This window comes from Bos mutus, chromosome 25 (assembly GCF_027580195.1).
Source record: "Bos mutus isolate GX-2022 chromosome 25, NWIPB_WYAK_1.1, whole genome shotgun sequence".
Lineage (NCBI taxonomy): Eukaryota > Metazoa > Chordata > Mammalia > Artiodactyla > Bovidae > Bos > Bos mutus.
In genome coordinates, this window is record NC_091641.1 from 26,453,144 (window position 1) to 26,475,338 (window position 22,195).

At 48.5% G+C, this 22,195-nt stretch overlaps 1 protein-coding gene across 1 annotated transcript in view; it reads right to left on the reverse strand.

The window, feature by feature from the left end:
* Positions 1-21,935, reverse strand: part of XYLT1 (xylosyltransferase 1) — a 349,260-nt gene extending 327,325 nt beyond the window's left edge. The window contains 1 exon segment of the mRNA XM_070363107.1: positions 21,434-21,935. Within this exon segment, the coding sequence (XP_070219208.1) occupies positions 21,434-21,796 (363 nt within the window). The 5' untranslated portion in view covers positions 21,797-21,935.
* Positions 21,936-22,195: the final 260 nt, after the last annotated feature.

A 22,195-nucleotide genomic window follows, 5' to 3' on the forward strand; every position in this document is an offset into this window, starting at 1 on the left:
TCCTGCAGAGATGAACAGTAACAGAACAGTTCCTCCGAACCTGGAGAGCCCTTCCCTCTTTCCCCCTTGGGAAAGACCTGGCCAAGTCTGCGCCTCTCCTCCCTGCTCTGCGGCTGCTTCTGCATGGGGCCAGCCGAGCACAGAAATGGAGAGAGGACCATGTGTGCCGCCCCATCCCCGCTGAAGATGCCACAGCGACCAGCCTCTTACTCGCCCTGCCTGTAGTCCTGGAAAGCGGGGGTCCCCGAAGAGGGGAGAAGCAGCAGAGGTCTGCCAGGCCCGCGGGCAGGAAGGAAGGGGCGGAGCCAGGGCTGGCAGAAGGGACCTCCCCTGGTCCAACCAGGTTCAGCCAATTCTCAGTCACACGAAGAGGACTTAGCATTAGGTGCCACGGTGGTTAAGAACGTGGGCTCCACACCAGCCTGCCTGGGTGAGAAAGCAGATCCGTCTCCTATCAGCTGTGCGACCCTGGGGGAGTCACTTCCCCTCTCTTGCCCTACTTCCTCAGTCCACAAAACAGTGACTTCCACAATGCTCACATCCCAGGGCTCTGGAAGCATTAAGAGTAAACTGCTTGGCATGTGTAGTGCTTAATAAATAGCACCTGCTATTATTATTATTTAATTATTATAATCCAGTAACATTATGAATGTCTTCATCCACAGGCCCCCGCACCAGGTACTAAAACCACACAGTAAACCCTAGGGTGTTGTCAGTAGGGTTGGGGAGCCAACGAGAAACCAACGAAACTACACACGATTCAAGTTCTAGCAACACTTAGCCTCCGGATGGTAAAATGTCATTTGGAAACAGGGCCCTCTAGCTCTTTATTTTAGAGAATCTGATCTTTCACACAATGACTGAAGGAAACAAACAAATAAACAAAAACACCTACTGAGCATCTACTGTGTGCCATTCACTGTTCTAGCCCTTGGGGAGGCTCTGACGGGCACAGGGGCGGGGGAAGAGATCAGCTGTGCTGGTGATGGAGACTCCCAATACGGTCTCTCATGACACTGGAGTTTATCATTAAGCAGAGGGGTAGACCTGGGAGGTGGAGGGGCGGGGAGGAATAAGATGCATTTCTGCACAGGAGCTGCTTCCCAGGTGGTGCTAGTGGTAAAGAATCTGCCTGCCAATGTAGGAGACATGGGTTTGATCCCTGGGTCAGGAAGATCCCCCGGAGGAGGGCATGGCAACCCACTCTAGTATTCTTGCCTGGAGAATCCCATGGACAGAGGATCTGTTCTTCGGGGAGTCAGATACCAGATCCGCTTTGTGAAATATAGAAGTGACCCCAGCACAGCACAGCGCCCACCACAGCCATAGCCAGACACAGCTGCCAGGCCCCTAGCTGCCACTTCTCTGGGCCAATGCTACTAAGCGAGAGTTGGTGTGGGATGCCAGTACCAAACAAGCCCCTTGAGAACAGGACCATGGATGGGTGGGTGAGTTTTGATATGAGATGAAGGCAGAGAAATCTGCTGAGTTGGGGACATCATTCCGGAGGGGCAGGTGGGAATATGAGAGGGCCCTGAGAAGGCAGGAACGTCTCCTCTTGGAGACAGAGTGGCTAGAAAGGTAGAGAAGTGCTGAAAAGACCATCAGAGACAGCATGGTTTTGGACAACCAACAGTAAACCTTTCGATCTGTTCGAGTTGTTGTTATTCAATGGCTAAGTTGTGTCCACCTCTTCACGACCCCATGGACTGCAGCATGCCAGGCTTCCTTGTCCTTCACCCTCTCCCAGAGCTTGCTCAAACTCATGTCCACTGGGTCAGTGATGCCATCCAACCATCTCATCTTCTGTCGCCCCCTTCTCTTCCTGCCCTCAATCTTTCCCAGCATCAGGGTCCTTTCCAATGAGTTGGCTCTTCGCATCAGGTGGCCAAAGTACTGGAGCTTCAGCTTCAGCCTCAGTCCTTCCAGTGAATACTCAGGATCGATTTCCATAAGGATAGCCTAGTCTGATCTCCTTGCAGCCCAAGGGACTCACAAGAGTCTTCTCCAGCACCACAACTTGAAAGCATCAATTCTTCGGGACTCAGCCTTCTTCTGTTGAAGGACCACTTCCAAATCACATGTCTAAACCAGTCAACAATTTTGAGGTTTCAGGAAAATGGGGCTGATGGATACACTGACAAGGCTAGGAGGAACCTTACATCAGAGAGTGCAGCACAGTGGCCCCGAAGCCCCTGCAGGCCCTGGCTCCTGTCTCTTCCTGCTGTTTATGCCCTTGCTCATGAAGGTCACTCTGTCCCCATGTTCCCCCAATCCTTGCCTGACCACCTTGTATTCATTTCACTCGAAGTGTCATCTTGCCAGAGAAGCCTGCCCCGATGACCCTTCCATTACTCACTGTTCCTGCTACCAGGATGTGAGCTCCAGGCGGGCTGGACCCTGTTTTGTCCACTGCTCCCAGCATGTGTCAGCATGTGCCTGGTAATACGGCTAATGAATGAAGGATTAAGGGTCTGTGAATACCCTGGGGAAATCTAGATACATGATAATTATATGCGAGATAAGGCACATAGAATGTCCAGCACATGATACACAATAGATCATCAATGGATGCTGCTTGGAAGACATCAAAACCGAAGCCCAGCCCACAAGGTTGGTCTCCCATTCCTCCCAGAAAGTAGCCAGACAGAAGCCTCTTGCCTGGCTCCCCCGGTTCCATTCCCCAAGCCCCACCCAACCTCAACAGTAACCGCAGGACAAGAAGAATGCTGGCTTTACAAGACCAGGAAGGCATCAGACCTGGGGCAAAGCTCTCTGGGAACCTGCAAGAGTGTCAGTGTAGTCTACAAAACAACACAATGCCTTGCCAGCCTTCTTACTCTTAAAGGCACGAGGAAGTTGGTCAACAGGAACACAGTGCAGAAGGCTGGCTCTGCCTTGATGTGGGCAGGCGAAGCGATGACTTCCCCTAACCCACTCCGCCCAAATAACATGAAACTTCAGAGACTTCTCCTGCTCCCCACCACTTCCTTTACTCAACAGCCAGAACAGAAGCACAGAGCAAACAATGTAAGTAAGGAACACTCAGCCATTCACAGGTTCGAACCCTAAGAGGGACTAGATCAATACTGCGTGCTTAATAGTTAGAAGATCTTCAAGACCACTACCATGTTTGTGTCCTGTTTCATGAATGCCTGCTTTTATTTCTATTTAGCCCCCGTCCTATACTCTTTCAGGTTCTCAACGATGATTTTTAAATAAAAATTGGAAACCATCATTTTCATCTCTTGCATTTAACGTCGAAATCCAATGCAATACTTAATACTGTAAACTAACTAGCCTCCAATTAAAATAAATAAATTTATATTAAAAATAAATAAAGTGCTTTTATAATAGGCTATTAATTTTCCTCTGGGCACAGTTTTAGCCTCATCCCATGGGTTTTGATATGATGTATTCTCATTTTCATCCATCACCCTAGAATCCGAAATTCCAAGTTTGATTTCTCCTTAAAGAGTTATATAGAAGAGTCTTGTTGTTTTGGTTAAATTTTCTAAGTGATACCCTTTTAGAAGGCTAATTTTTAATATGTCTTATTGTTTTATAAGTCAAGCCTTGATTATCTCTACTTTTGAAATCGATTACCTTTCTTTTGAGACAAATTATCCATTTTAATTGGGAGAAGGCAATGGCACCCCACTCCAGTACTGTTGCCTGGAAAATCCCATGGATGGAGGAGCCTGGTAAGCTGCAGTCCATGGGGTCGCACAGAGTCAGACATGACTGAAGCGACTTAGCAGCAGCAGCAGCATCCATTTTAATTAAGGCATCATAGAACATCTAGAAAAGAATCTTTAGTAAGAAAAGGCTTCTCCTAGAACACAAACACACATATACCTTTGTAAACAGTTTCATAGAATACTTACCAAAAAGGGTTTATCTTTTCAAAAGTAATCCAAAGAAAGAAAGTAAACAAACTATTAAGGTGGGGGAAGATCTACCCGAATCTAAAGATTAAAGTTCTCCTATCGAGAATTCAACACCTAGGAACTTTACCTGTAATGGCACTGCTCTACAAACCCATTTTAAAGACTAAAAAACTGAGGCTGAAACCGAGCCAGCTGTACCATTACATTTTCGCTGAGACTGCATTTCAGTTCCACTAACTCCTTCACCACAGAATTGAGCTGTCTTTCCAGAGAAATACCAAAACATCCTCTGAGCATCTTCTCTGATGACATTCCTGAATTCTGTTAATTGCACAAGGCACAAACAGAAGGCAAGATTAAAACAAGCAAGACTTTACCCCTGTAAAGTGGGCTGGTCTGAAAAAGGAAGCTGATATGACTTTTTGAGGAGCCCCAGAAAGAGTATTCGGAGAAGGCAATGGCACCCCACTCCAGTACTCTTGCCTGAAAAATCCAATGGACGGAGGAGCCTGGTACGCTGCAGTCCATGGGGTCGCTAAGAGTCGGACACGACTGAGCGACTTCACCATCACTTTTCACTTTCATGCATTGGAGAAGGAAACAGCAACCCACTCCAGTGTTCTTGCCTGGAGAATCCCAGGGACGGGGGAGCCTGGTGGGCTGCCGTCTATGGGGTCTCGCAGAGTTGGACACGACTGAAGTGACTTAGCAGCTGCAGCAGAAAGAGTATTAAGCCATTTGTCAGCCAGAGCCAAGCAAACCTGAAAGACAAGTGGATCCCAGGGAATCCTGACATTCTTCTCTCAACTCTGTCAGTGCCTCTGCCTACAAAAGTAGGACAGCAAATGGAACAGGACCAGCATTGCAAGTACTGACGCAGGACTGACGCTGCTAAACGATACTGACAATGCACAGCAAGGCAGCTCCTTAGGGAGAATCTCTGAGCTCCACTGCTGTGGCCACATACAACGTCTGCAGTCCCTGAAGGGACATTTCAGCTCGCTGTTTCAATGCAAAATGACATATGCTACTGAAGGCTAGAGATCTTATTGGGGACGCAGAGCTATATTCATCTACTGTCCAGCAAGAAAACCAGAATAGTCAGAGATAAACAGAAGTCAATCAAAGCAGAAAGTGACATCAGAAAAACTCTCCTAATTCTGGCAGACCTGTTTTGCTGCGTAAAGATAAGCAGCCTTTGGACAATACAGCTTCAGTATAAGAAATTCAATGATGGTACCATTCCCAGAACCAACTAAAGCAGTTAACATCAGGCATGTTCCCAATATCCTTGAAGGTACCGAGGTGGAAGAACAGTAATCCACTAATGAATTGCGGCTCTATGGATGCTCAATTTTGCAAGACTAATTACCTTTTTTAAAGTAAGCCTGGTTTCAGAGCTTCCATACATGAAAATATCACCGAGCCTTACTCCCTAGTAGGGAAAGTAAGACTTCCAATTTTAAATACACTTGTCAAGTCAACCCATTAAAAAAAAAAAAAAAACGAAGAGCAGTTAAATCAATTCCTCTCCTACATAAATACCCAATAGAAACGCTTATGAAACATTTTTTTTTTTACCTAAAAACCTGCACAAGAATGTACATAGCAGTGCTCTTTGTAATGACCAAAAACTGGGATCTTCCCAATAAACAGAACAGATATGTAAATTGCGGTATGTTCCACAATGAGATATTATAGAGCCATGTAAACAGACAATTACAAATACATAAAACAATGCTGCGGAGAAGGCAATGCACCCCACTCCAGTACTCTGGGAAATCCCATGGACAGAGGAGCCTGGAAGGCTGCAATCCATGGGGTCGCTAAGAGTTGGACACGACTGAGTATCTTCACTTTCACTTTTCACTTTCATACATTGGAGAAGGAAATGGCAACCCACTCCAGTGTTCTTTCCTGGAGAATCCCAGGGATGGGGGAGCCTGGTGGGCTGCCGTCTATGGGGCCACACAGAGTTGGACATGACTGAAGCGACTTAGCAGCAGAAGCATCAAAACAATGCAGATAGAGGGTCAGAAACTTTTTTGTAAAATGCCATATAGTAAATCTTCCAGCCTTTGTTTAGTCTATTCAACTTTGCCATTTTAGGGGGCAAAAGCAGCCACAGTTGGTATGTAATAAATGGACACGACCAGATTCCAATAAAGCTTTATTGATATACACTGACATTTAAATTTCAGTGCTTTTCTCATATCACAAAATACCTTTCTTTTGATTTTTTCCCCCATGTATTTCAAAATGTGAAATCCATTCTTAGCTCATAAGCCTATGAAAACAGACAACAAACGGGCTGCATTTGGCCTATGGGCTGTAGTCTGCCAACCACTGATGTGATCTCATCAAATGTAATCACAAGTAATGTTCAGCAAAACAAACCAGGCAAAAGGGAGTGCAAACCATGTGATTCTATTTCTAAAAAGAAGCAAAAATAACTTATGGTGTCAGAAGTCATGACAAAGGTTACCCTTGGAGACGTAGGGATTAGAAGTGGAAATAAGAAGGACCCTGGGGAGGAGGGAGCCGTAATGCTCTGGGCTCTGATCCGAGTCCTTGTTACTCAAATGTGGCCACTTGATTGAGCTATACATTCACAATTTCTGCCCTTTTCTGTACGTATGTTCTGTTTCAAGCGAAATTTAGCAAGTTGTTAAAATCAAGGCAGGACCATTCAACCAGCTTCAAAAACAGACATTTAAAGAGAACCACAGCCATCCAGTTAAATTAGCTACACGTCTATCACCATGGTTAGATAGTGGCCAATGCTAGAGTATTTAAAAACATTTATTAAAAGCAGATTTAGATCACTTTCCTTCTAGCTGTGCCTGCATTTGCTTCCAGGGTGAGGTGCATTTCATGAGTTAAAGGATGGTGCACCCATGGATCCCCGTCAGGTCACCTTTGTCTGTGTTTATGGGAAGCTATGATGTTAGCCCGATGACCAGCTCCTCCTCGTGCAGAGATCTGCCATCCATACTGTGAATGTAAACAGCATCTGGCAAAACATGTGGCCTTCAACCTGCAAAAGACCCTGCACTGGACCCACACAAAGGAAAAAGGCCAGGCCTGGCTTCCATGTGATTCTGAGAGAATACACAATTAATTATTTTTCCTCGCGGTCAGCAGCTGAGTCTCACCAAAATCCATGCTTGTAATTACTGCTGTAATTATTATTTTACTACAGATCAGCAACTTATCAAAATGTTACCCTGTAGGTGCTACCTCGCTGCTGCAAGGATGCAGGGTAGAGGCCACTACCCCATCCTACTCTGCGTGAGAGGACGGCGGGGACCCTGGTTGGGGTCCTTCTACCACGGCCAGACTGCCAGCTTCACCAGTGCTCAAGTCCTCGGTCATTTTAATGCCCTCTTTAGAGACGGTGAGTCATGATCTGCATTTTACATCATGGTTTGAACTTGATGGGTCTCAGCGGTTCCATTCACGCAATGGGCAAACAGTGCCACCTTTTCGCGGAGGTATAGTGAAGAATTCATCACCAGAATTGCTTTATTAAAACATTTTGTGCAGCTCAAGCATGTGATCTGATACACAGGCTTCCCAGCTACACTGCCTGAGTTTAGATTCCAAGTCTACTATCTGTGACTCTGAGCAGCTCTGTGCCTCAGTTTCCTCATCTGTGAATGGGGATAATATAGTAAGGCTGTTGTAACGATCAGATGAGATAATTCATGATATGCTGCTTAGCACAGTGCCTCGCACATAGTATTTAATAGATAATAGTAGTAGTAGTAGTATTTTGAGAGTAATAAACAAATCCTAACATCGTCCTGCAAGAAACACACATAAGTCAAGTAGACTGGTGGGAGCCACGGCCAACTAGAAAGCAGGGTAACCACACTCCCCTGCTCCCTAAAATTACCTCTTTGGGAAGAAAGGCCAGAATTTCAAAAAATTTAACAGCAACTTCAAATCAGATGTCTATTCGAAATCACTGATTTTAAAATGTTGGAGAGTAATTTAACTTTAAAAAAGAGAAAGCAAAAAGAAGGAAGCCAGCTCTATGCTGCGGCTGTTATTCCACCTGTAACTCAGATCCAACGCATAGGCCCTGGCCCCCTTCACCTGTATTTTCCAGCATCCACTTTTGTTGGGGTTTCTACCACCTGCTCGCTCTAATAAAGCATTTGTTTGTGCCCCATGATCTTTTTTTTTCACTCTAAAAGAAAGTCAAACAGCAGTCACCACTTGTCCTAAGAGGAGTTAATAATCATCCATGCCCATTTGCAAACAGGCCAGCTTTTATTTCATAAGAGCCACGCTGAGGTCATCTCCACCCTGTCCTCTGTCATCACCTCTTCTTCTAAACAAGAGGGAATCAGATATAGCAATTTGAAAACTATTCTTCAGCAGGACGACGAGAAAAAGCAGGTAAGGGGAGTATTTTACATGGGGGAATGGAATCCTCCGTAATGCCTGATGACAAGCAAACAGGGCTCTCTGTTTGTGGCTTTCATAACAGCTGCCCCTTCTGAGCTGGGGATAAAAGAGAGAGAGGAAGAGAGACAATGAATAGGCTTTTATTTCAAAGAGAACATCTGCAAAGCATGGTCCTACATTAAAAAATAAATAGAAAACAGCCACCAGTCTTGGAAGAAAAGAAAAAAGATGTCCCATTACATTTCTAATTAATAAAGCACCATTTCACAAGGAAAGAAGGAAAAAAGAGAGACAAGTTTTCCAGATCCCCAAAGAAAGGAGGCTTAATGAGGTAACCACTGTATGACTTGATCTATCTAATCTGGTTTTAATACTCCCCTTAAATAATGTATACATTAGCTCTCCATTACCAAAAACATTTGTTTATTTTATTAACGTGAGTCTGGTTGAGTGCTAAGACTTTGGGAAATTACCATGCTGTCCTTGGGCTCTCTCTTTATTGCTTCTTCTCTTGCTCATTATAAAATGATTAGTTGTCTCCATTGCCCTTTTGAATTGCTGTTCTAGTGCTGCGGTTCTGTTATCCTGGTTCTGAAGACAGAGTCTTGGTTCAGGGTTAAGTTAATGTACTCATTACAGGCCCGATTGGGGACCCATTCATCACGCCTAATTCATGTCCAACACACGGGGGACCAGAGTACAAAGAGTCAGTATGAAGCAGAGGCCCAGCGCGAAGCCAAGAGACGCCAGGAAGGGTCCAGACTCGAGTCCAGAAGACAGGCTTGGGATGTTCCGTAACTACAGGAGTGATGCAGTGACCAGAACATCAGAGAGGGCCCACGACAGGGACGCCCCCCTAAACAGACCCAGAGCACAGTTCCTCCTAACGTCTAGCTTAAATCCTTTCCACTTGGACTTGAGAACAAAACAACGCAGCTGTTTACCAGAAGTGCGGGGAATCTTCAAACTGGTTAAGTCAATGTTTACCAAACCTTGGTCATTCCATTGCCCCCGTCAATCATACATCTAAATTGTGGGTCAGGATTAGCATTAGCACAATATGTTTAGATACAATAATTTAGGTGTTTTCAGCATGTCAACCAACATTTTTACTTAAATGTCACTTAACCTGCATGCTAGGCAGTAAGAGCCCTGACATGATCATTTTGCTTGACTGGCTATAGTTCCCTATTTTCTCTAATATACATTTAAAGATATATACAGCCATGACAAGTGTCAAAAACTGTTCACCAAGAAGCAAGGGCTGAGTGCATTTGGGAGGTCACAGATGCCCTGTTTCTTGGTCTGGGTGGGGGTTGTTGTTGTTATTGCTGTTCTATCGCTCAGTCGTGTCTGAATCTGTGTCATCCCATGGACTGTAGCACTCCAGGCTTCCCTGTCCATCACAACCTCCCAGAGCCTGCTCAAACTCATGTCCATTGAGTTGGTGATGGTTGCCATCCAACCGTCTCATCCTCTGTTGTACCCTTCTCCTGCCTTCTATCTTTCCCAGCATCAGGGTCTTTTCCAATGAGTTGGCTCTTTGCATTAGATGGCCAAGGGATTGGAGCTTCAGCTTCAGCTTTGGTCCTTCCAGTGAATATTCAGGTTTGATTTCCTTTAGGACTGACTGGTTGGATCTCCCTGTTGTCCAAGGGACTGGAAAGAGTCTTTCCCAGCACCACAGTTCAAAAGCATCAGTTCTTTGGCGCTCAGCCTTCTTTATGGTCCAGCTCTCACATCCATACATGACTACTGGAAAAACCACAGTTTTGACTAGATGAACCTTTGTCGGCAAAGTGATATCTCTGCTTTTACTGGTGGAGGTTACTGAGTGTATTCAGTACATGAAAATTCATCAAGCTGTACATTTAGAATAATGTGCACTTTTGTGTATTTATATTTTGGTTAAAAAAGCATTTAAAAATATAGGCAAAAGTTAGGAAATAAATTTTGCACACCTATGAATACAAACTCTTTATTAAAAGCTACTATACTAGAGACTGTGTGCCCACAGAGCACCTTCAATCATACATAAATCAGAATCCACGTGCATACTACACTTGGGATTCCTGGGGTCAGTCTAGAGCCATTCTAGCAAAAGATATCCACCCAAAATAAGTCCTCAAGCAAAACTAAGTAAAATGAATACACTGCATCGTGAATAAATCTTCACACGTGGCCTCTTATCTTCTCTCAGCACTCAAACTGTAAGTCACTGCATTTGGAACAATTTGATATTTTTAAAAATGTGTGTGTTTGGGGTTTTAAAAACACACATTTTAAAAATGTGTGTTCTGCCTCTAGACCATAAACCCCATGAGAGCAGGCACAGCTGACTCTCCCCTCATACTTTGCAGAGTACACACAGCAGGCGCTCGAGCACTACCTGTTGAATTAATGGACAGATGGAGGACTGAATGGGAAACCTCTGATGGATTTTACTCATTCTCTCTTGCTCCGCCAGGGATTACAAACTGATAGCCCACTAGTCTGACTGCTCACACGTTCTGTTCAAGGCTGAAGACGGGAGCACCGCCTTACACTCATGCAGGGTTTCTGAGCCTCAATACACTTTCTCATCTATTTATCAAATCGCATCCTCAAAACCCAGTCTAGCGAAGGGCAGGGTTTATTAGCATCATCTGGCAGAAATGCCAAAAAAGACACAAAGAGGTGAAAGTCAGGGTTTGCCCCTTGATAGAGTCGGCACTTGAGCCAAGACGCTCCAGAATATTACACTCTTCTACCCCCTCGTCCAGCCCCCAGGCCAGCTCTCTGACAACTCACAACATCCCAACACGTGTTGTTGGGGGAGGAGGGCACAAGGTGGTGAGGAGCACAGAGAAGGGAAGGCAAGTGATTCAAAACCGTGCATGACCTACACCCCCAGCAAAAGGGAAGCCGGCTGACCAAACTGTAGAATGCATGGTTCTGTTCCTGTGGAGGACGCTTCTTTTACCACATCCTGATGCCTAAAGCTCATTAAGAATTTGCATATTCTGGGAGTACACTAACTAACGGCAGGGAGAGAAGGAAGGAAACCTCCATCACACAGGGGAAGGTAAACGCAGTCGAGATGAAGAAGTGCTGTGAATAAACCACATGGGGATCACTGAAAAGAACCACAGACGCTTATTTTTAGCTCAGCACAGTGAACACAGACATCTTCCAGGCAGAGGCTGCAAACTTCTCAGCCCTAAGGGCCGAGTCAGGTGTCACAGGTGAAGGAAGAGATCTTGGGTGGGGGGTGTCTCAGGAACCTGGAGGATCCCAGGAAGCCCCTCCTGACTTGGCCAGTGAACAACAGGGAAGAATGTGGCCCCGGGCTGTCAGGTCTCCTGACTTTTTAAGGCATTCCAAACGACCACATCGTCTTCTATCCTAACCCTTACACTTTGATGCATTTTTTATTTTAAGACAGTAAGGGTTAAATAAAACCTACCCACAGGCCAAAAGCACGAGGGCCCGTCTTGCAAATATCCCTCGTGGTGAGGCTGCATCGGGGACGGTGGGAGCAGGGACCATGAGCCGGGAGGCGGTGCCCTATCACCAGGCCCTTCCAGGTAGGAAAGTCCCTGCATTACAGACAAGGAAACCCTGCCCCAGAGAGGCAAAGGGACGTGTGCGTGACACACTGATCCTCTGTCCTAACACTGCGTGACACGCCTCCCAGACCCTGCAACTTCCAGCAATCTGCACTCCCCACAAACCTTACCTCTGGGCTCCCTATTCGACTAGAAGAAAATGAGCTTGAACTCCACAGATGGGGCAGGCCAGCCTCAAGTCTGGCAGTTTGGGGGTGGGTATTAGGAGACTTGAGGGCTTTCAGGCTCCTGAAACACACTATTCCTGGCTCCCATCTAATGGAGGACACCTTTCTCTGTGTCCAAAAGAAGCCACTGTAGAGTGAACTGGGCTAGGACCAGAGAGGAACCTCTCTGTTGACAGGCCGTGGTCCCAACCCTCGCCAGCTGGACTGGCCCTCCGGGAGGGCAGGGGCACAACTGCCCTATTTCACAAAGGCAGTCCCCGTGCTGGGTATTGTTGGAGTGGAGGGTGGGAGGAAGGGTGGGCATGTCGATGGATGCATGCATGCATGCAAACATGGATAGGAGAGAAGTGAGAGAGCGCAGGTGTGAAGAACAAGGGACTTACTGACTCTGAACTGGGTAGAGACCAGGAACCTTTGGAGTCACCACCAACCTTAAATTCCTAGTCTGGCTGCCTCTCAGCTCTTTAACTTTCATACAACTCATTGCTTTGCTTTCCTTATTTGTAATCAGTGAAACAGATGAGACTGCTGCTGCTAAGTCACTTCAGTTGTGTCCGACTCTGTGAGACCCCATAGACAGCAGCCCACCAGGCTCCCCTGTCCCTGGGATTCTCCAGGCAAGAACATTGGAGTGGGTTGCCATTTCCTTCTCCAAGAGATGAGACTAGTAGTCCTTAACTTGCAGGACAGGGATTCAGTAAGATCATGTTTTCTTAGTATCTCCACAGCCGTCGAGAGCAAGGCAAACATTCAATAAACAGAAGTCCTTCTTGTCATCAGGATCACAGTTACGATGTCTGTACCCCTTGGGTAGGGGACGTTTGCATCAATTTTCTGCCCCATGAGGTCAACTCCTTTGGGCTTAAACCACGTGACTTGTGGCCAAGGATTACAGCAAAGGATCCCCTGGGAGGAGAAACGCTTGTCATTAACATCCCTGGACACATCAGCCTGGATTAGATGCTCAGATAAGCCAGCAGTCACCTGCCTGGGACAAACCAGGGCTGAGACAGAACAAATCCATTTTGCTGCCCTCAGAGGCCCCTGGACGGGGAGATCTCCCCCTTCCCCAAAGGCTGGAGATGCCCGTGGGGTCCTGCTCCTTGCCCATCAGGTCGGGTGTCTGGACTCCCAGACTCTGATACTAATCACACCAGCTCCCTGCTCACGACAGCACTGACGGGGTTATGGGACACACACACACAGACACACACACACCTGCCCTCTCCCTGCCACCTTCTTTGTTAAGGCTCTGGCTTTTGATGGGGGAAGGGGCAACCCTAACCTCAGGGATCAGAAGGACAGAACTCGATCGGTATCTGCGGGCAAACGGACAGTTTCTGTTGCAGGCAGAAGGAAGGAAGTGCCCGAAAGACAGTCAGACTGCGTGTTCCTAGTGACACCTCCGGCTTCATCCAGGGTCCTGGGGGCAAGTCATGGGTGAGCTGAGTGGCAGGAGGCCCGCTGACCACGAACAAAAGGCTGTCCCTCTGGCCAAGGAAGCCTGTGTAGCACCCTCTTCCCCTCCTCCCCTGGCAGGGGGAGCTGAATTCAAAACACCTTCTTCCACCAACTCCACTTCCAGCAGTTCAGGTTCAATTATTCCCTAGGGTGCAGGATGCATACTTCACTAATGGGTGATGCCTTCTTTTTCTGGACCATAAAATCCTGTCCTTGGGACTGGGCAAACTGTGACCGAATCAATTACCTATGTGCCTCCTTAAACGAAGTCTGCGGTTCCAAGGCTGGGGACCTTCTTAAGATGCTTAGAAGAGGGAGGCTATGGAATAGAATGATTCAGAGTACAGACTGCCAGGGTTCAAATCCCAGCTCTGCCATTGGTACTGTGACCCTTGGGAAAACTGTTTTAAGCTCCCCACATCTCAGTTTCCTCACTGTAGTGTGAGGTTTAAATGAGCTAATATTTGTGAAACACCTCAGACAGGGCCTGGTTCTATTAAGCATCATGATTGTTGGCTGTTGAAACATAATAGTACATTCTTTGAAGAAATAAAATACATAAGGAGGACTAAAACAATTCCTGGTAAGCCATAACTGCTACAGAAGCATCACTGCTATTATTATGATTACCCTCCTGAAAGTGAAAAGTGGCAGTCACCCAGCTGTGCCCCATTCTTTGCCACCCCATGGACTGTAGGTCGCCACACTCCTCTGGCCATGGGATTTCCCAGGCAAGAATACTGGAGTGAGTTGCCATTCCCTTCTCCAGGGGATCTTCCTGACCCAGGTATCGAACCTCAGCCTCCTGCACTGCAGGCAGATTCTTTACTGTCTGAGCCACCAGGGAAGCCCTTCTACCTCATCTCATTATTCAGGGGTCTGATTCAAGAAAAGCTGCACATCTGCTCGTTTTCTAGGGCTGGCATATTTTTATGAATCTGCAACAAGGAAAGTGACATGAAGATTTTCAGCAAAGACCCAGCTGCATATAGGGTTTTTCAAAGACCTCTACAGACAAGGCACTCTGAAATCTGGACATTGAGTGGAATGGGGCAGTCCTAGGTCTGGATTCCAGTTCTGCTGCTCCTCAGCACAATCTTAGCAATCAAGCTGCTTTTCCACTCTGAGCCCCATTTTCCCCATCAAGTAGGGACAGTAACAGTGCTATCCCACAGAGTTGAGAGGATTCATTGAGACAGTGAGGTAACATCTGCAGAGCCCTCATTATCCCCACCATGTAACTGGTACCCAGTTCAGTTCAGGAGCTCAGTTGTGTCCGACTCTTTGCAACCCCCTGGACTGCAGCACGCCAGGCTTCCCTGTTTATCACCAACTCCCGGAGCTTGCTCAAACTCATGTCCAGCGTGTTGGTGATGCCATCCAACCATCTCATCCTCTGTTGTCCCCTTCTCCTCCTGCTTTCAATCTTTCCCTGCATCAGGGTCTCTTCTAATGAGTCAGTTCTTCACATCAGGTGGCCGAAGTATTGAAGTTTCAGCTTCAGCATCAGTCCTTCCAATGAATATTCAGGACTGATTTCCTTTAGGATTGACTGGTTGGCTCTCCTTGTAGTCCAAGGGCCTCTCAAGAGTCTTCTCCAACACCACAGTTCAAAAGCATCAATTATTTGGCACTCAGCTTTCCTTCAGAGAAGGCAATGGCACCCCACTCCAGTACTTTTGCCTAGAAAATCCCATGGATGGAGGAGCCTGGTAGGCTGCAGTCCATGGGGTCGCTAGAGTCGGACACAACTGAGCGACTTCACTTTCACTTTTCACTTTCCTGCATTGGAGAAGGAAATGGCGACCCACTCCAGTGTTCTTGCCTGGAGAATCCCAGGGACGGGGAAGCTTGGTGGGCTGCCGTCTATGGGGTCACACAGAGTCAGACACGACTGAAGTGACTTAGCAGTAGCAGCTTTCCTTTTAGTCCAACTCTCACATCCAAACGTGACTACTGAAAAACCATAGCTTTGACCAGACAGACCTTTGTTGGCAAAGTAATGTCTCTGCTTCTTAATATGCTGCCTAGGTTGGTCATAGCTTTTCTTCCAAGGAGCAAGTGTCTTTTAATTTCATGGCTGCAGTCACTATCTGCAGTGATTTTGGAGCCCAAGAAAATAAAGTCTCTCACTGTTTCCATTGTTTCCCTATCTATTTGTCATGAAGTGATGGGATCATATGCCATGATCTTAGTTTTCTGAATGTTGAGTTTCAAGCCAACTTTTTTACTCTCCTCTTTCCCTTTCATCAAGAGGCTCTTCAGTTCTTCTTCACTTTCTGCCATAAAGGTGGTGCCATCTGCATATCTGAGGTTACTGGTATTTCTCCCGGCAATCTTGATTCCAGTTAGTGCTTCATCCATCCTGGCATTTTGCATGATGTACTCTGCATATAAGTTAAATAAGCAGGGTGACAATATACAGGCTTGACGTCCTCCTTTCCCAATTTGGAACCAGTCTGTTGTTCCATGTCTGGTTCTAACTATTGCTTCTTGACCTGCATACAGGTTTCTCGAGAGGCAGGTCAGGTGGTCTGGTATTCCCATCTCTTTAAGCATTTTCCACAGTTTGTTGTGATCCACTGTCAAAGGCTTTGGTGTAGTCAATAAAGCAGAAGTAGATGTTCTGGAACTCTCTTGCTTTTTCTAAGATCCAACGGATGTTGGCCATTTGACCTCTGGTTCCTCTGCCTTTTCTAAATCCAGCTTGAACATCTGGAAGTTCTCAGTTCACATACTGTTGAAGACTGTACCCAGAAAACTGGTGATTTCTAGCCAGGAGACCGTAGTCTGAATTTTGTATGCAACCCTTTCTTTCATCCTGAATTACTTTGTGTGTCTGAGCAATGAACAACATCATGCATGTAAAGCACCTAGAGGATGCCTGGCATACAGTCGTCACTCCATAAATGTTAGTACTCCCCTCTCCCCCACATTCCATCCTGCTCCAAGGCTGACACACAGAGGAGTTGGACGCATTCTACTGCCTTGGATTACAGTCAAACCCTACTTGGCTTGGAAAAATGAGTAATTGCAAAAATTTGCTTATTTTCAAACATACGAAGAGTTTCTTTTTAAGAATAATGGCTCACATCTGAGCATTTATTATGTGCCAGGCACAAACTAGCTCACACGTCTTTCTACATTTCATCCTCACATAACCCCATGAGGTGGCCCTGATTTTCAGAGGAATGAAGTTAGAATAACTTGCCAAAGATCCCAGGGACGGCCCAGAACAGAGCCAGGATCTGAACCTGGCAGGAGCGGACTCAAGGGTAGTTAACAGAGGCCTTTGTCCCCTGAGTATCCCTCCCTGTGGTTCAAATGGTAAAGAATCTGCCTGAGATGTTGGAGACCTGGGTTCAGTCCCTGGGTTGGGAAGATCCCCTGGAGAAGGGAATGGCAACCCACTCCAGTACTCTTGCCTGGAGAATCACAAGGACAGAGAAGTCTGGCAGGCTACAGTCCATGGGGTCACAAAGAGTCAGACATGATTTAGCAACCAACGCCTTTCTGTCCCTTGTACTAGGGCCTGGCACAGGTTTCCTGTGACTTTTCACCTGCTCCCACAGCCCTTCCTTTGAGCTTGGGTTTTATGAGGTTGAGTTTGTATTTACTTTTGCATTTTCCTCAAATGGTTTCCTCAAACCATTCTCTTTGGTTCTGGTAGATAGGGACTGCAAGCAATAGAAGTGGGAGATGCAAATGAAAAAAATGAGGATTTATCTTAAGTGACAAGTCTTAGGGCGGAGTTGACCAAGCTAGAGACCAGGACAGCCCTGACCCTGGGCAGTCCAGTTATGATGGCACCGTGCATTTTCCTCTTTCTGCATGTAGATTTAATGCCCCGTTGATCATAAATAGCTCTGGGTGGGAGGACAGACACTTGCTTAAGGATATGTTGTTTTCTGGGGAAATACACACACACACACACACACAATGATGTCAGATATCTGGTCGAGATCAAAATAATTTCCTTTTCTATTAAGAGGATGGATCAAAGTTGGACAATCCCCAGCAAATAGGAACTTACAGTTTGGCCTCCTATTTGCAAAACAGCAAGCATCTGTCACTCAACCTTCTGGAAGGTTAAAATAAAAAGAACTGATGAACTAGAGAGAACGTCTAAAGTGTAAGAAGACTGGAAGGAAAGTGAATGTAAATATTACATATACATATATGCAGATAATAATTTCTACTTTTATTTATCTATTTTATTTAACATTTTTTCAGGATATGATTAAGCAGATGGCAGCATTTGCATCAAGATAAATATTGTTCAATGATGCATATTTCTGTATACAAAGTGTAATGCACTGCTCAAGCAAAATAAAACTCCATTGAGAGTGTGAGAAAAACGAACCATCAATAAACTACCCTCTGTTCTCTCTGGTCTCAAAACATTTGGATAGAAAGAAAAGCTACGCCTCTGAGGCTGTTAGAACCAGAGGCGATCTGGATACAGTGAACCAATTTTTCAAAGTCACTGCCAATGTCTGAAAAAGTCCTGAGTTATCTGAGTAATGTGAAGTATGAGGAATTTCTGCCGAAAAATCAACATTTCAAAGGGGTCAGACAACACAGAAAGACCATTCTACTTTAAGTGTGTGTATGTGTGTGTGCCTGTGCCTGTGTCTGTGTGTGTCAGGACAATAAAAAATTAGGTTTCTTAAATGAAACTTACTGAGTAATAGTTTATCTAAGGATTCAAGCAATAATGTGAGGACTTCAGAGGATCACTGGAGGCAAGGGGAAAGAAAATAAACATTCATTACATTAACACACAGCTCCTTTCATTCTCCCGCAAACTGATTCAGAACCTGTAGTGTGATCTTTCTGACACTCTCCTCGACGTTTTCCCTCCCTTTATAAGTGAGCCCATCTGTTTCCTACATTCTGAGATGACAGTAAAACCCAGAGCGTACTGAAGACCCCATGAAGGAATGAGTGCCACAGCCACGGAACTCAGCTGCCATCCGCCCAACAATTCTAATCTGTAAGAGCTTTGGGAGAGGCTGAGAGGCAAAGCCTGCAAATCTTTCAGGGAAATGCCCGTCTCGCCACCACCCGCAAGCTCTCTGGCTCTGTCTGCTTGAGAAACTTGGTGTTTCTTCTTGGCTTCTCAAAAGGCACCAAAACGACAATCAGGCCCTTCCACTGGGATGCAGCTCCCCAAACAGAAAAAGTACAAATGCAGAAGCTCTGGAAAGGTGAGCACAAGGAAGCAGCTAAGTCTAGTTTAGAAAATAACCTGAACACAGTGTCGGCCTGACACTCTTTGAGACATACCCACCACCACCACCACCACCAGTGCTGAGTCTCTCTGCACCCAAAACCACAACTGCCCACCCCACCCTCTTCAGAGCACAGAGATGAAGCATCATCTCCCGAGCATGCGCCTAACTAGCTCTGGAAAATCACGGGGATTTTTTTTTTTTTTAAGTCCCACTCCCCAATCTCCCTCCGAAGCATCACGCACCAGCAGCCAGTGCGGGGTCTGCAAACAGACCGCATGTTCTGAGGGCCTCAGTGGCCTGCCCAAAGGGTCTGGTCCTCTCCTCCTAGGCTGCAATTTAAGCTCAGGCAAAGCCAGACTTTGGGAACAGCCTGCCCCCTTCTGGTCTCCTTGAGCTCCGTGGAAGGGCAGGGGCTGGGTGGGCACAGCTACAGGAGGATGGGCCCCCGGCTCCACCCTGCAGGTCTGCGCTGTGATTTCAGGATCTGACAGGGCACGGGGGTAGACATCATCGGGGAAGGGAAGAGCAAGGACATGGACAAACAGATTAAATATCCAGTACAAATCCAGGTGAGACGGCAGTGAACAATTGCATGGTAGACAGCCACAAAGAAGGGGGGAGGACAGAAAAAAGGGGACAAAAAATACAGGTGTGTCTATATCGGAAGAAACTGAGAGCCTGGGAGGTGTGTGTAGGGGGACAGTCACTGAACTTGCAGACAAGAGCAGAGTTTCAGAAAAGCAAAGCACCTCAGCTGCTGGAAGCGGCATTCTAACAGGAATAGAAAAGGAAAAGAGGCACGCTCTCTCCTACCTTCCCAACTGCTAACCTCAGCGCAGCCCAGCTGGAGGATGAGAGAAGAAGATGCAGAACTGAACACCCAGAGAGCAGGTGTGGATGTAGGCTCCAAAATGTCAGAGACCCAAGAAGGAATCAGCCAACCAGGCTTGCTTCCCTCCCTCCACTTGTTTCAACAGGTGGTATGTGCATGGGGAAAAGCACCTCCTGACGCCCATCTGGACCCCAGATGCAAAGGATACAGTTAGCCCCACGCTTCCATGGCCATCCTACATGTTCCCACACTGGGCTAGCAGTGCATGTCCTGAACCTCCTCCCACCCCACCTCCCTGAAGGGCTCCGACTCCACAAAGAACTTCTAATTGCATTTCTGCCCAAACACATCACTATCCACTCCTGGAGTTCAAAGGCAGTGTCTGAGAGTACCCTTTGCTACAAATAAGAGGCATTCGGAACATTCTGGTTCCCCACCGGGACTCTCACTCCATCCTCCTCCCTGGGAACGGGGAAAAGACTTCTCCCTGCTACCCACACAGACCAGCCAGCAACGTGAAATGCCATCGCATCACGCCTTGGGCTGGCTCAGCCCACAGACACAAAGAACTGCACTCTGGCAAAGAGGGTCGCCTCTCTGCCTCCAAAGAAGTTTGGCAGATCAAAGGGCATCACGCTGTGTCTGAAGGCAGCCTTCAGTGAAGGCTCCCAAAGTGACAGGTGACAGAGACATGCATTCAGTGCCTAAGAGCCTGAAATTACCCCCTGGTGTCTAATGTCCCCAAGGGTTGGGAGAAGCTCTGTGGGCAAGCAGCAGGGATGAAGATACAGACACATCAGGCAGATACAGACACATCCCTAAGCTTGAAGACAGACACGCCCACAGGTGCTGAGACCCTGGCTCAAAGGTGGGGACTCTGACCTCTCCTGTGTGCTCTGAGTTCAGTGGGCTAAGCAAGGCGGGCCAAATAAGGTGTGAAGGGCCTCCCGGGAGAGGTCGTGGGCAGGGTAGAAGACACCCAGATGGCCCCAGAAGATCTGCGGAGGGAACAGTTTCAGAGCCTGGATTGTTCACACCCAAGGAGGTGCAAAGTAAACCCACAGAAGCCTAAGTTGAGGTGCTGTGATCTGATACACAGCTGGTGACAGGAACGAGCCACACACTACGACAGAGAGCTGGACACAAACGCCTAGGAGAAGGGGCCATGCCCTGATACTGGAGACAGGGAACCAGGAGAGAGCAAGGTTAGACATGGACAAGGTAGAGACAGGAGTCTCAGGCATCCAGGGATGCAAAACAGGAGACTCAAAGTAAGACCGGGCACTGGAGACAGAGTCTTGACTCCGGGGCACGGGTGAGGACTTGGGATCAGACCCCTCTCAAGCCAGGCAAAGACAACGAGGCAGCAGACGGAGGACTGAGTGGTGTGCACCCAGCTAGGCAAAAACCAGAGATGCGCTGAGCACCACCGCCGGAACAGCGGCTGCGGATCCCGGCACGGTCCAGGGTCTCAGACCCGGAGTGAGGCAGCAACACCCACAAGCACAGAGCAAGTCGGGGCGCCTAGCTAGAGTGACGGGGATAGGCACCCAGCCAGGCTCCGGTAACCCCTAAAAGCGCCTCCTTGGAGATAACTTCCCCAGACCCCCAGGGGGCAGTCCTCAGACTCGGGATGGGGCAGGGACCCAGCCCCTGCTTCCAGGGGAAAGAGATGTGGGGCCAGCAGGCTTGGGGAGTCCCGATCTGATGAGTGGGGTTCAAGGGCTGGGGGTGGTGGGGGGGCGTGGGGTCCGGCCGTCTGCCCTCCGGTTTCCCTCCCTCCATTGCTCCCTTCAGGACGCGAGCCGAAAGGGCATCTTACCAGCGCCCGCGCGGCCAGTGCCCCTCGGCTGGCCGGCTGCTGCGCGCGGGGTGCTCTGGGGCCGCCTCCCCGAGCCCGCGCCGGGGGCCCCCGTCCTCCTCCTCCGCCGCCGCCGCCGCCGCCTCCTCCTCGGGCTGCAGCCGGCTCGGCGGGCAGGTCCCGGCGCTCGCGGCGCGGGGCCGGGGCCGGGGGCGGCTGCTCCGCACCGCCGGCCGCTGCGCCCCCGCGGCGCTCCCCTGCCCCGGAGTCGAGGCTGCTGAAATTCCACACGACCAGCGTCTGCAGCAGCAGCACGGTGAGCGCCGCGAGCAGCGCCGAGTGCGAGCGCCGGGCCAGCCTCCGGGCGCACGGCGCCGCCACCATCTTCGGAGCACGGCGGGCGAGCGGGGCGCGGGGACCCGGGGCGCTCCGGGCCGCCCCCGCGCTCCCCGCGGCTCCCGCGGCCGCCGCCGCCGCCGCCTGGGCTCCCGCTCGGGCCGCCGCCGCCGCCTCGGCTAGCCGCTGCTCCTCCTCCGCCGCCGCCGCCGCTGCCGCCGCCGCCGCCTCCACCGCCGCGGCGCGGAGTTTTCAGACGGGCAGGGACCCGGACGTCACCAGGAGGAGGGGAAGGCGGGGAGGCGGGGAGCCGGAGGCCGCGGAGGGGGGCGGCGGGTGCGCGCGCTCGGGCGGGGCGCGCGGGGAGGGCGGGGGCCTCGCCCGCGGGGCTCCCCCGCCCCGCAGCCCCTGCCCCGGGCCCGGGGGCGCGGGGGGCTGGGGGCACGG